The 12,683-nt window shown below is 40.6% G+C and overlaps 1 protein-coding gene across 3 annotated transcripts in view; it reads left to right on the forward strand.

The window, feature by feature from the left end:
- The window catches only part of gphnb (gephyrin b), a 113,333-nt gene that overhangs the window by 61,455 nt on the left and 39,195 nt on the right, over positions 1-12,683 (forward strand). For all 3 annotated transcript variants that reach the window (XM_033990885.2, XM_033990886.2, XM_033990888.2), the window contains exons 7-8: positions 1,675-1,965; positions 4,614-4,748. In XM_033990885.2, coding sequence (XP_033846776.1) covers positions 1,675-1,965; positions 4,614-4,748 — 426 coding nt within the window. The remainder of the gene's footprint in view (positions 1-1,674; positions 1,966-4,613; positions 4,749-12,683) is intronic.

Below are 12,683 nucleotides of genomic sequence, written 5' to 3' on the forward strand. Positions count from 1 at the left end.
GAGTTGGAACTGTTGGATCCAAATTTCAATTTTTTGTTTCCAATTTGTATGTATGTTTACACTGATTAACACTAAACCAATACAAGAATCAGCACAGAAGCAGATCAGACGACACAAGTGAGAGATTTCCGCACAAAAGTACATCAGCTTGTCATATAAATAAATAGTAAAAGAGCCCGTCTTTTGAACGACTCTTTGACCAAAAGATACTGATCCCACAAAGGAGCTGAAAGTCCCATCACTAGGCCATACCACCTTGTCAGAGCCCGTTTTCGTCTCATCTCTGAAGTTAAGCAGGGTTGGGCTTAGTTAATACGGAAATGAGGGACTGCTAGTGGCGTCCTTGGGCAAGACACTTTACCCCCTTGACTTGTGTGAGAAGCAGGTTTTATGATTACTTGGTCCCATTATTTTATTTACCACTTCATGATTTCATTTTCTTTTGCAATATACAACTAAACATTACAATCTTGTACATTTGAGTTGAATCTATACACATCCACCTGGTTCACCACAGAGGGGGCATGTCTAATGTCAGACATTTTTATAAGCTTTGGTTGAGGTCATGGACCAGACCATGTGTAGGGGTAGTCTATTTGGACTTCTTTGAGTTTCCACTGTATTTCTGTATTTGATTTTGGTTCCTTGTGTTTATAGTTTACTTCAAATTGCATTTATTGGGACATAAAAACATGAAGTTGTGATAACCTGCTATTGTTCATCTATTTTGCCGTGTGGGTGGTCCTGACCCTCACATGGGAGTATAAAAGCTGCCAGTTGGAGTTGGAGTACTTCTGTGTGGTTGTGTGCAGGTGGTTGTAGTGTTTAATTTAAGTGACATGTTTTCTGTCTTACCAAATTAACAGTTTATTTTGTAATTAGTTAATTTGAATAAACAACTGAAGTTGTTTTAATAAATCTGTCTGGTAAAAGATGATTTTTATTTTGATCACATCGGGCCAGCTTCCCCTCTAGTATGAATGTGGTGTTTGGTGTCACTTCTGTCAGCCTGTCCCAGGGCAGCTGTGGCTAGAATAGGACCCTACCATGTACTTGTACTTCCAGGATTACCAAAGTAAAACTACAGATACACAGGTGAAAATTTAAAACTCAAGTAGATGTACACATGGACAAAGTAAAAGTATTTAAGTACCCATTTAAAAATTTACTTAAAGAGTAAAAAGTAAAAGTATTTCACACAGATTTTGATTTAGTATTGTTAATTTGTTTAAGTGTTAAATGTAGTAATATTGATTAAAGATGAGAGATTTTTTGTTCAACATTAACAAGACAAATCAATTTCTTAATTTTTCTTATGAATTTTGTTTATTTTTGTTTGCTCAAAGCTGAAACTTGAACTCGAAAACTTTAGTCAGGATGTTGCCACGAACATGGTAAAAATAACCCTCAAATCAGATGAAAAGTACTATTTACTTTTCAGTAATGTTCAAAAATGTAGTGGGAGTAGAAAGTACAGATACTGCTCAACTCAAATGTAGTGAAGTAAAAGTAAAACGTATCCACTGTAAAATGTACTTAAATACATTTTTTAGGTATCTGTACTTTATTTAAGTACTATAGATCCAAAGGGGATCTATAGTAAGGGACAGTTTTTTAGCTAATCCAACCATCGAACCAACACCAGCTCTACCTTCTCATCCTCTCTTCTCCCAGGAGTGTTTCCAGTTCATCCTGCCCGCCCTGCCCCACGCCATCGACCTGCTGCGGGACGCGGTTGTCCGGGTGAAGGAGGCATCCGACGGGCTGGAGGAGCTCCCGTCGCCCCCGCCTCCCCTGTCTCCGCCCAATCGAAGCCCGCCCCCTCCGCTGTCCCCGCCCCGCACGCACACGCAGGACAAGGGCGTGCAGTGCGAGGATGAGGACGAGGACAAGAAGGACAGCGGCGTGGCGTCCACCGAAGACAGCTCGTCCTCCCACATCACCGCTGCCTCCATCGCTGCTAAGGTACGGGGGCAGAGACACAGACAGGTGCGGGACATGCTATTGTCCATTCATCATTTTTATATTACTACTATTACTACTCTGAGTGATGCAGTATGTAGGATTTGTATATCTGAATTGTCAAAAATCTATGTTAAGACTTAAAGAAGACATATTGTGCTTGTGTCTGTTATATAGTTATAATCTATGACACCTGTGGATCATTATGTTAGCAATATTCAAGTAAAACAACTTAATAAAAGAAATAAGTCCCTTAAATTACGTGTTAGAACATGCCCTATGGGAGCTGACGTCGCTGTAAACGTCATCACAACAAAGAGATGTACAGTTGTTGGCCGCTCCTATGGATAGCTGCACATCACACTAGCGAGTAGCTGATTTTTTTTATGTCATTTGTACCAAAATTGCTATGCAACGCTGCCGAATCCTACACGTATCGATTAAGAAAATACAGTTGGAGCGTGTACCAGTGCCAGTGAAAACAGGAGTTAAATCATTCCAAACATAAGGGTAAATGAGAAGGAAACAAATATAACATGGTTAAAAGCTCTGAAAAGTCCATTTTGCAGAATAGGTCTGCTTTAAAAATATACTACGATTATGACTAGAATTTGGTTAGAGCAATTTTAAGAAGTTTCCCAGTAAGTAGCTTTTAAATATCATTCAATCAGCAATCTTGAAGCAGACTCAAGCTACCAAGGGCCCCAGGAAATATCATAAAATGCCTAAAATGATCTGTTATTAGTTATTCTTCATCGAAAGTTGTTCCTTAGACGTTTTGCTCTTAACACATCTTAAAGCCGCAATATGTAACGTAACGGTTTAGCCAAAAAAATACTAGGTAAGATTTGATACATACAGACAGCACTATCCTGAGATGAATCAATTTATGAGTAATAATTGAAAAATAAAATCCTGCATATTCCATCTCTGAATGTGTGTTACTGATCGGCAGTGTAATAGACGTCATCCAAAATCGCAGTTACACCAATTAGCCACTATCATATCACTACTACATCTCTATATATTACTGAATATATTCTAAAGTCAAAGCATATATATTTTCGTATATGATTTTGATGCTGAGTACTGTTACCGTGCCGATCAGAAAGTGCCTGTTTAAATGGGGTTTTTGTCATTGAACTAAGTTGCGCAGGTCTTACATCAGCTCCATCCTCTGTGTCACCTTCTCATGTGGCATCCATCAACACTCGCCTCCATCACAGGTCACATGACTTATTTTTGTGTAGATAGGAGGGTACAAATAACATGAGCTAAATATGCAGTTGTACTAGTGTTGTTAAACGTATTGATGTTATAATCAATACTAAATCTGGTGTAGAAACTAGATACACATTTGAACAAGTATTGATACTGAGAAAAAATCACATAAATAGGTTGGATTTTTCTTTTTTTCTTAATCTTTATATCAGAACTAGCATAAGGCCACAGTGCAGTTTTATAGAAAGTACTATTATTACAACATCGTAATCAGTATCAAGTATCAAGCCTTTAGTGCTCTGAACTCACCCCCAGGACACTTCTTGGAACGCTGCTTTTTGCTTCTACAAAAGTAATAAGAATATTACTGTGATAAGCATTTGTTATTGTATCTTGTCATCCTTTCATATTCATGTTTTCATGTCATCTCTCCACCCTCCTCCTCTCACTGTGTCTGCAGTCTGCTCCAGGCTCAGATGTCATAGGTAAGACTCATTTCATATCACTCCATTATATGGGCTGGTGTTGTCACATGTTGATTGTCGTGTGACTCTGATGTTCTTTTTATATGTAAACAGCAGATACCAGGGAGGGACATGGAGATTCGTGCTCTGCTTTTATTATGAAGTATTTGGATTTTGAAATGATGCACCTCATGCGATTGCATAAAGAAGAACTTGCAACTAATTTGTATTCTTGACAACAAAGTAAATGAACTTGTCCATGATTTTTGTTTGGGATAAAGCACCTCTGCTGTCAGCAGAAGGCACAAACACTCACATTTTCAAACAAAGCTAAAACAAGAGTTGCTATCATCACAGTTGTTTAGCTGTGTTTGATCACTGAGTTCATCAGAATGACTGGTAGATGTAACGGTGGCTCAGTGGTTAGGTCCACCAACCCGAAGGTCTGGGCTTTGACCTTAGTCCTTAGGCAAGACACTTACCCCCTCCTTGCCTAGTATGACTATAGTGTGTGTGAGTGATTGGTGATGGACGGGCCGATGGCACAGCCTCACTTCCATTGGTGTGTCCCAGGGCAGTTGTGGCTACAGAAGTTTGGAGTAAATGAATAATGACAACAGTGCAGCGCTTTGACAAGCACAGCGCATCACAAATGCATGGTTTAATTGTTATTATTAGATGTGTTTACATGGACTGTTTCTTGGATGAGCACCAGATGGCAGATGGCCAGGCTTACTGAGGAGAAAGAGATGACTAAATATTTAGGATTTCTCAAACAAAGAAATGACGTTCACTACACAGCTAACCAGCATTTAGCCTCATGGCTCGCTGCTCCTGTGCCAATAGGTGGAGCTCTTGAGCCCCAGTGCATGGAGTAGTATCACTATGACGTTCTCCGTCCCTGGTGTCTGTGTGTATCTGTTGGTGGTTGTTTACATGTGCGCGGTGTGTGTCATGTGACCTCAGATCCCAGACTCCATCATCTCGCGGGGTGTGCAGGTGTTGCCGCGGGATACGGCGTCTCTGAGCACCACGCCCTCAGAATCACCTCGGGCACAGGCCACGTCGCGCCTCTCTACCGCCTCCTGTCCCACACCCAAGGTAAGAACAACAACAAAAGTGCTCACTACTGCTGTTACAATGTCTGTTCTATCTGAAAACTGTTCCTATATTTGCTACACATTATCATATTTTATTGATCCAATTGACTTTGTAACATTGTAAGTATCTTTTTCCTGTTTTCTGTCAGTAGAATCTGATGATGTCATTTCAGATGGAGGGCAGAGGTCTATATAACTCTATGGAAAATTTTAAAAGAAGTATCCAAAATCCACAAATGTTGAACCATATCATTATTTGTTATGGGATTGGCTCCACAAATTTGTAATATTATACACTTTTGTTTATTTATGCCAACAGAGAAGACATTGAACATTTTGCCAGTTTTTCTTTCATGTGGCTAGTCTGAGGAATTACAGAGATATTAACCGCACACAGGTCAACAAATCTGTAATCTGTCAGTTAAACGTCAAATTCTACCGTAGAATTCTGACCTGTCTCCAGTTCAGATTAAACTATAGGAATTGAATGTTATAATGTCATGTGAACCCGACCTATTGGTGGGTTTCATCATGACATTCTATAGGCCTATAATGTTTAATACAGATGGGGGCAGATAAAATGAATATTGTTAAAATGCTGATTTTTATTGTAATACAAGTTGTTAATGGGTCTAGTCACTAATAGAAATGATCAGGTTCAACATTTATGATTTTACCTTTATCAACCTTATCAAAAGGAAAATCTGGCTCTTGCCCCCATCTGAGGCTATGACACCATCACATTCTACAATCTGAAATCCACCCAGAGGATAATCTGGATTATCCAATAAATACATACATACACATCATTTGTCATACAATCTTAAAACCTAATCTCATGTTTTGCCCAAATGCCTTACATTTCCAGGTCTTCCTTCTTCTGTCTACTTTCTTCTTATTGTTTTTACTCTTGTTGTTCTTGTTGTTTTGGGACAGCAGGCAGGTGGCAACTCATAACTTTTCAAAACGAGAGATGCATTTTAATGTATTTAATAGATAAACTCTGGAGCTTAGTCTTGTTCATTACATTGGTGACGTTTCTGTCTCCTGGGGTCTAAGATAGATTCTTTGTAATATGTGTGAGTCTAGACAGATAGTGGTCTAGTGGTGAAGAGGAGGAGATGGAGAGGCTGAGGAAGCCCATAATTCTGCTGCTACAGTGAGAATACTGGTTTGATATGTGACTGGTGAAGATGCAAAGGTAGCTGACTGTGATTGGCTAACTGGTGTGCCTCTATAGTATTTTGCTATATGTTTAAATGAACAGGTTTTTCTCTTTCTCAGTTTATGGACAGGCCTCATGTAAAAGCTCAGAACCTCCAGAATTCACTCACTGAGCTGCAGAGGCTGCACTAGCACTGATTGGGTTTAGGTAACAAATGCTTTTATTTTTATTTAGGGCTTTTTCCACCTTCAAGGCCCTCAAAGCATCTTACATTAAGGAACCACTTACTAATTCACACACACATTCATACACCAGTGTACACAGACACACGGGGGGGGGGGGTTAAGTGTCTTGCCTAAGGACACAACGGCAGCATTCATCTGTGGGAGCAGGATCTGACCACTCAACTAATGATGTTTATGTTAATAGCGGGATTCGAACTGCCAGCCTTCGGATCAGTGGACAAACACTCTCGCCCCAGTAGCTCAGTTGACAATTCAGATCAGAGAGAGTCCTTTTAGGTTTAAATCAACTGGATTTCAGCAATGAAACTTCCAACCTAAACGAGAGACTCATGTGAGGCTCATTCTGCTTTCTGATTGTTATGACATTTTAGATACTTTAATATGAACTAAGTCATTGTACTGATTCTACAAACAACTACAAACAGCTCTAAAGTCTCATGCACATCTGATAACCACAGATAGTTATTAGGAGGGTTGCTGGTTCAAATGTCATCCAAAACACACACTGTTGTTGTGCCCCTGAGCCAGACACTTAATACATACATACATACATACATACATACATACAGCATTATCCAGCACTGACCGACTTGTAATTAGTTTATAATTTATAGTTTATAGTTTAATTCCATGTCCACAGATTCTCGTCTAATTCCTCACATCTCCATCTGTCCTGTTCACTCCTCTCTCTCTCACATTCACAAATCTGCATGTAACGCTCCAGAGACCTCACGGGAGCCTGGTGCGACCGACTGTGCATAATGAGGAGACCAGGGACCCGACTCGGAGCTGTTTTTGCCTTCCTCTACAGCGCGCAATATCGGCACTCTTGATTTATTTAGGGGACGTAGGTAACTTTGTGTTGTAGCGTGTGCAGTTTTCTAACAGTGATTTAAAGGTCCTATATTGCACTAAATTGACTCTTGTGAGCTTTAAGACATGTTAGAACGTTGTTACCTCATCAAAAACATACCTGGAGTCTAAACTAGGACTAAACATGGGTGAGTGGTTTGAGAGTTTGACCACTAACCCAAAGGTCAGCGGTTCAATCCCAGCTCAGACCAATGCACACATTCGCACAGATTGGCTAATGAATATTTTATACTGATTGGGTAAACGTTATTGCATACTTTGCTGTCTCCTTTAGGAAATGTTTTCTCTAAATCGTTCAACATCACTAGGTTAAGGGCTTTTTATTGTCACTGTAAAAAAAATGTGTCCTCAGCATTTGACCCATTCCTCCAATCATGGACCCGTCTACAGATCGTGTGCTAGTCTTGGTCAGGAAGTGAAGAAAATAGTTTGAAGGATGTTGTTTAGGCATCGCCATGGTTGCTATCAATGATCTTAAAGAGGAGGTATTACACGAAGATGGGGAATTAATTGCTAACACACATAACATATTTAGATCACCATGTTACCTTTTATTGTTTTGAAAATGCTATATTTGCCAAAAACAGTGTATTAACATGTTAAAAAGTTTCACTGCCATGTCTCGTGCCAAGTCCATCCCCTTTCAGAGTGACATCACATTACAATCAGCATGCATCCTGCTAATGGAGCTACTGCACATCACATCAGGTTTGTGAAGTCGTAGTATATTGTTTTGTATCGTTTTATATATTTATGGAAAGTTGCTGTGTGGGAGCATGGGTGATGTAGAATTGTGGGCCAAGCTTTTGACAGGATTGTACTGCTAACCTTAAGGAGGGTTCAAATAGGGCCCCGGAGAGATTGCTAGATTACTCAAATATGCATGAATGACGTCTAAAACTTCTTCAGGCATGTTTTTGATGAGGGAACAAGGTTATAACATGGTAGAAAGCTCCAAAAAGTCGATTTTGCATAATACCCCCTTTTTAAATAGCATTGTAATCTTGCCAGTTTTCTTTACTGTCCCAGTGACACTACACTTGTTAGTAGGCAACAATGTACCAGACTGCCGGAGTCTGCCAGGCTGCTCCTCTGCTCCAGACAACATATGTTCCGGATATTCCCAGGTCCAGAGCTTCTGCCAACTCCATATACACACTGTCCCTGGGGCCCCGCCGTCTGAGTTTACTCAAGCAGAGCATGTGGTACTGGGGCCCGTGTTTGTTTGTAATAGTAAGGATTACATGTCGAGGTCAGTTATTTATAAACATGAGTGGGTTCATATACCTTTCTTTTTCTTTAGTCTATTTTAAAGCCACCGTAGGCTCCTTTTATTTCGTCTTTGCTGTGGTCCAAAGCTATTCCTCAGTTTACTAGCATATTCCTAGCATCATAACTATTCACAGCAATGAGTTTATAAGCACTTTTCGCATCTTTCTGTGCGGAGTTTTGCCATCATTGCAATGCTAACAACACCTAGCATGTTAACAGTGCACTTCCTAGCTTGTGGTTGAGAAAATGCTTGATAATTAGATTCAGACAACTCCCAGTGGTCTCCCCAAAAGCCTTTTTTCACTCTACTGAGGCAAGAGAAATTATAGTTATTACATGAAAAAATATTGGTAACAGCCTCTCTAAAGGTGCACTGTGGAACCTTTCTGGTGGTACATTTGTGTTGTCTGTCTACCTGCACTGGGCTCATGTTGACATCTGCCATGCTGCCAATTTGTCTTTTAAAAATCTTTCACTTTTAAATGTTGCCAGCAGATGCCGCCACATATCACCCAGGCGTTCACATGGAGTAAGAAAGAGATAATAGATATGTGCAATTAGTTGAATATGAATTGTGAAGCTAACTTGAGGCACTGCTCTGTCTGAAGCTCTGTTAGTCAGGGCTCCCTTTCAAATTGCATTGCAGTCACAAGATAGCATTAAATGGTAAATGGTTGCATTTTTACATAGCGCTTTTCTACCTTCAAGGCACTTAAAGCACTTTACACTCACCCATTCACACGCACATTCATACATGTACGCAGACACGAGGGTAGAGGCGAGTTAAGTGTCTTGCCCAAGGACACGACAGCATTCATCTATGTGAGCATTCATCTGTGGAAGCTAGAATCAATTCCAACACCTAAACGGGACCATGAACGCCCGTATTAATCACAGCCTCCTGAAAATCTGTAGTTTAAATCAGTCTTGTTTATTTATTTGTTCATATTTGTCACTTCACGTTCACATTACAATATCTCCTCTCATAAAAATAATATTTCAAAGGTATCAAATCACTTGTCTGGCTCCTGTCTGTATGTGTATATGATGGCACATTATTTCCCCGGTGTAAACAAGACCAATATACATGGGGCGGCTGCATATTGTTATTACCCCGAGTCTGTGTCCTCCGCTTCATTAACTCAGCCTGTTACATAAGTGCTCTACATGCTCACACACTGAAGCTGCATGTTTCTTTTCGCTATGACAGAAGCTAAAGACGCCAGGACAGGGGGGTAAAGTGCGCAGTGGATAGGACTATGGCCAAAAGGTCTGATCTGATTTGTGTGGTTAAACTAGGGCTGGAGTTAGTAATAAGTGCTGATTTTTCTTTTGGGGACTGAATTTGTTTGGCTGTGTAAGACTCAGTTCAATGGATATGGAATAGAGATGAGCATTGGATGAAGTGCTGCACAATTCTAATTAAATTGATTAAAGTGGAACTAAAGACTAAATCCAGATTTTTCACTAGTAAATTTTAATATATGGTGTTTTAATAGCATTATCTACTGTTCCTAGTCATTTTTTGGCAACTTTAGTGCAAAGTGGATACATTTGTATCATTAGTTTGTGCTGTTTTTGGTAACCTCTGCAATTTTCCAGTAGTTGGCACAGTTTGAAGTGTGGATACCCCCCACCACCCTCTTAGTCCTCCAGACCCCATCCCTCCTCCCTCTCCCCTTTAGTCCTCCAGACCCCATCCCTCCTCCCTCTCCCCTTTAGTCCTCCAGTCCCCACCCCTCCTCACTTTCCTCTTCAGTCCTGCAGACCTTGCCCCTCCACCCTCCTCACTCTTCCCTTTAGTCCTCCAGACTCCATCCCTCCTCCCCCCTCACTCTTTCCTTTAGTCCTCCAGAACTCGTCCGTCTTCCCTCCTCACTCTCCCCTTTAGTCCTGCAGAGCTCGCCCCTCCTCCCTCTTCCCTCTCCCCTTTAGTCCTCCGGTCCCCGTCTCTCCTCACTCTCCCCTTTAGTCCTCCAGGTACTATCCATTTTAGCATCTCTATTTGAAAAGCAGTTGTAGGCGAAGTTTAAAGTTTAGACTTTGCAAATTCTTCCCGTGTCTGGGTGGGTTGCACGTTGGAGTGTTCTACTTACGTTCATAACAGCTTGTTTAGACCTTGACTCATCTCTTGCTTGAATTTAGTCTTTCATTTTTCTTAGTTTTAAGTGTTGACGCACAGTACTCTCTTCCGTTATGATTAAAACAATCACATGGTTTTTGTTTTTTTTTCCTGTAATTAAGTAATCATCCTTATGAACTGCTGAAAGAACACAACAATCCCACGCAGATTAGGACTTCTTTGTAGAGTTGTAAACTACAGGTTTAGCAGCTTATAAACATAAGAGCCCATGGAGACAGGACATTTCGCTCTCTATAAAGGCTCGCTAATATTGTTACTATATTGTACCATGTATGATTCATGTTTGCAGTTAGCTAACTTTGACTATTCAATGATTAGATAAGACAAGCGTGATGTATGTTGTCTCTCTCTGCTCCAGACAGCTCCACCATCGACACTATGGGTTTGGGCGATACTGTAAGCACTAAGGCAATGTACGTTAAGATTCACCATCCATACAATACATATTTTGGACGGTTTACTTGACGGTCACTCGGGTTCGCTAAATGCTAGTCACGCACAGTCCAAAGATGTCCGACAGTAGCCTTGCAGGAGCGGTGACCAGTCCTGGGAGATTTATGGACACTGTGGAATCAGCTGACTACAGTGAGGTCGATCAATCACAAGCAGCATGTACAGCACTTTGTATACAGGCCTGGGGGGGGTGGAGGGAGGAGGGGGTGCGGGGTGTGTGTGTGGGGGGGAAAGGGGCTATGCTCTGAAACAACTACCATGTACTAGCACACAGTACTGATGAAGTAGTCTAATCCTTCAGCTTGCTACTACTGCGGTGGCTAACCTCTCTTGACGGGTTAGCGGTTAGGACAGTTGTGTTGAAGGATGGAATGAAGGATCAGATGCACACAAGTACACATTTTCATAAGATTATTTTAAATCTATGTATTTTATTTTTATTCAAAAGGGGTCAGTAAAGAAGCAAATTAACCCAGCCCTTCTCCCCCCTCATTCTCTTTCTCTCTAGTCCTCCAAGTAATAGCAGCTTTATTTGCAATGTGGTTGTCTAGGTATTTTGTCCCACTGCATTTAGTTTTTGTTCCTTACTATAGGCTACTCATTGCGAGATGGGACTAGAGCCTTGGTGGAGGCCTTCTAGCTGGTTTGGTTTGTTGATTGAAAGTGCTGCTTTAGGGTCCAAAATGTCCCTGTGTCTTCATTGTGTCTTGTTCCGTGGAAAAGCTGACACCTGCATGGGATTCTTGTGTTAGTTTAGCTGTTCATATCTCAAACGTTAATGCTCCTGGACATGTACAACTCAATTTTGATTTCTGAAAAAAATATTTATATGAAAAATTCCTTGTTTATTTTTTGCAGAGCCTTAGTTTGATGTGTAAGTGTTGCATTTGTACTGGACTTTTTTGCACTCCATAATATTTGAATGTGAATATGTGGATGAATGGTGAGAAGTGAGTCAGAGAGGGAAGGAAAGAGAGGAAGAGAGAGAGAGAGAAAAAAGAGGGAGAAAGCGAGAGAGTGATAGAAAGACAGAGTGATAGAGATAGAGAAAGAGTGATAGCGGGAGTGATAGGGAAATATAGAGAGCGATAGAGAGAGACAGGTATAGAAAGAGTGATAGAGAAATATAGAGTGATGGAGAGAGTGATAGAGAAAGAGTAATATATAGAGATAGAGAAAGTAATAGAGTGATATATAGATAATGATATATACAGGGAGAGGGAGAAAGAGTGATAGAGGGTGATATAGAGAGATAGAGAAAGAAAGTGAGAGTGATAGAGAGAGATAGAGAAAGAAAGAGTGATATATAGAGAGAGAGATAGAGAAAGAAAGTGATAGAGATAGATATATAAAGAGAGATAGAGTGATAGTGTGATATTGAGATTGAGAGAGTGCTATAAAAAGAGAGAGAGTGATGGAGAGAATGACAAAGTGGGGGTGATAGATAGAAAAAAGCATGATAGAGAGAGAAAGAGAGAGTGAGACAGAGAGAGAGAGATGGAGGGATAGTGAGGAGAGGACAGAAGGATATAAATGAAACATGGGACTGGGAATAGGAAAATAGAGCTTTGTCACGGTCCTGGTTTAAAGAGCTAGTGTTTTAATTTGCTCACAAACATTTCAAAGTTCTTGTCACATCTCTGAAACCAAGCAGGACCAGGTTTGGTGTTCACAGTGATCTCCCAGCCAAGTTCCAGGGGCCACAGTGGGGCCTCAGGTTAGTGATGGAAATTGTTGTGTCCTTGAGCAAAACATTTCACCTAATTTGCCTAGTATGAATATTGT

The sequence above is a fragment of the Periophthalmus magnuspinnatus genome, chromosome 24 (assembly GCF_009829125.3).
Source record: "Periophthalmus magnuspinnatus isolate fPerMag1 chromosome 24, fPerMag1.2.pri, whole genome shotgun sequence".
NCBI lineage: Eukaryota > Metazoa > Chordata > Actinopteri > Gobiiformes > Gobiidae > Periophthalmus > Periophthalmus magnuspinnatus.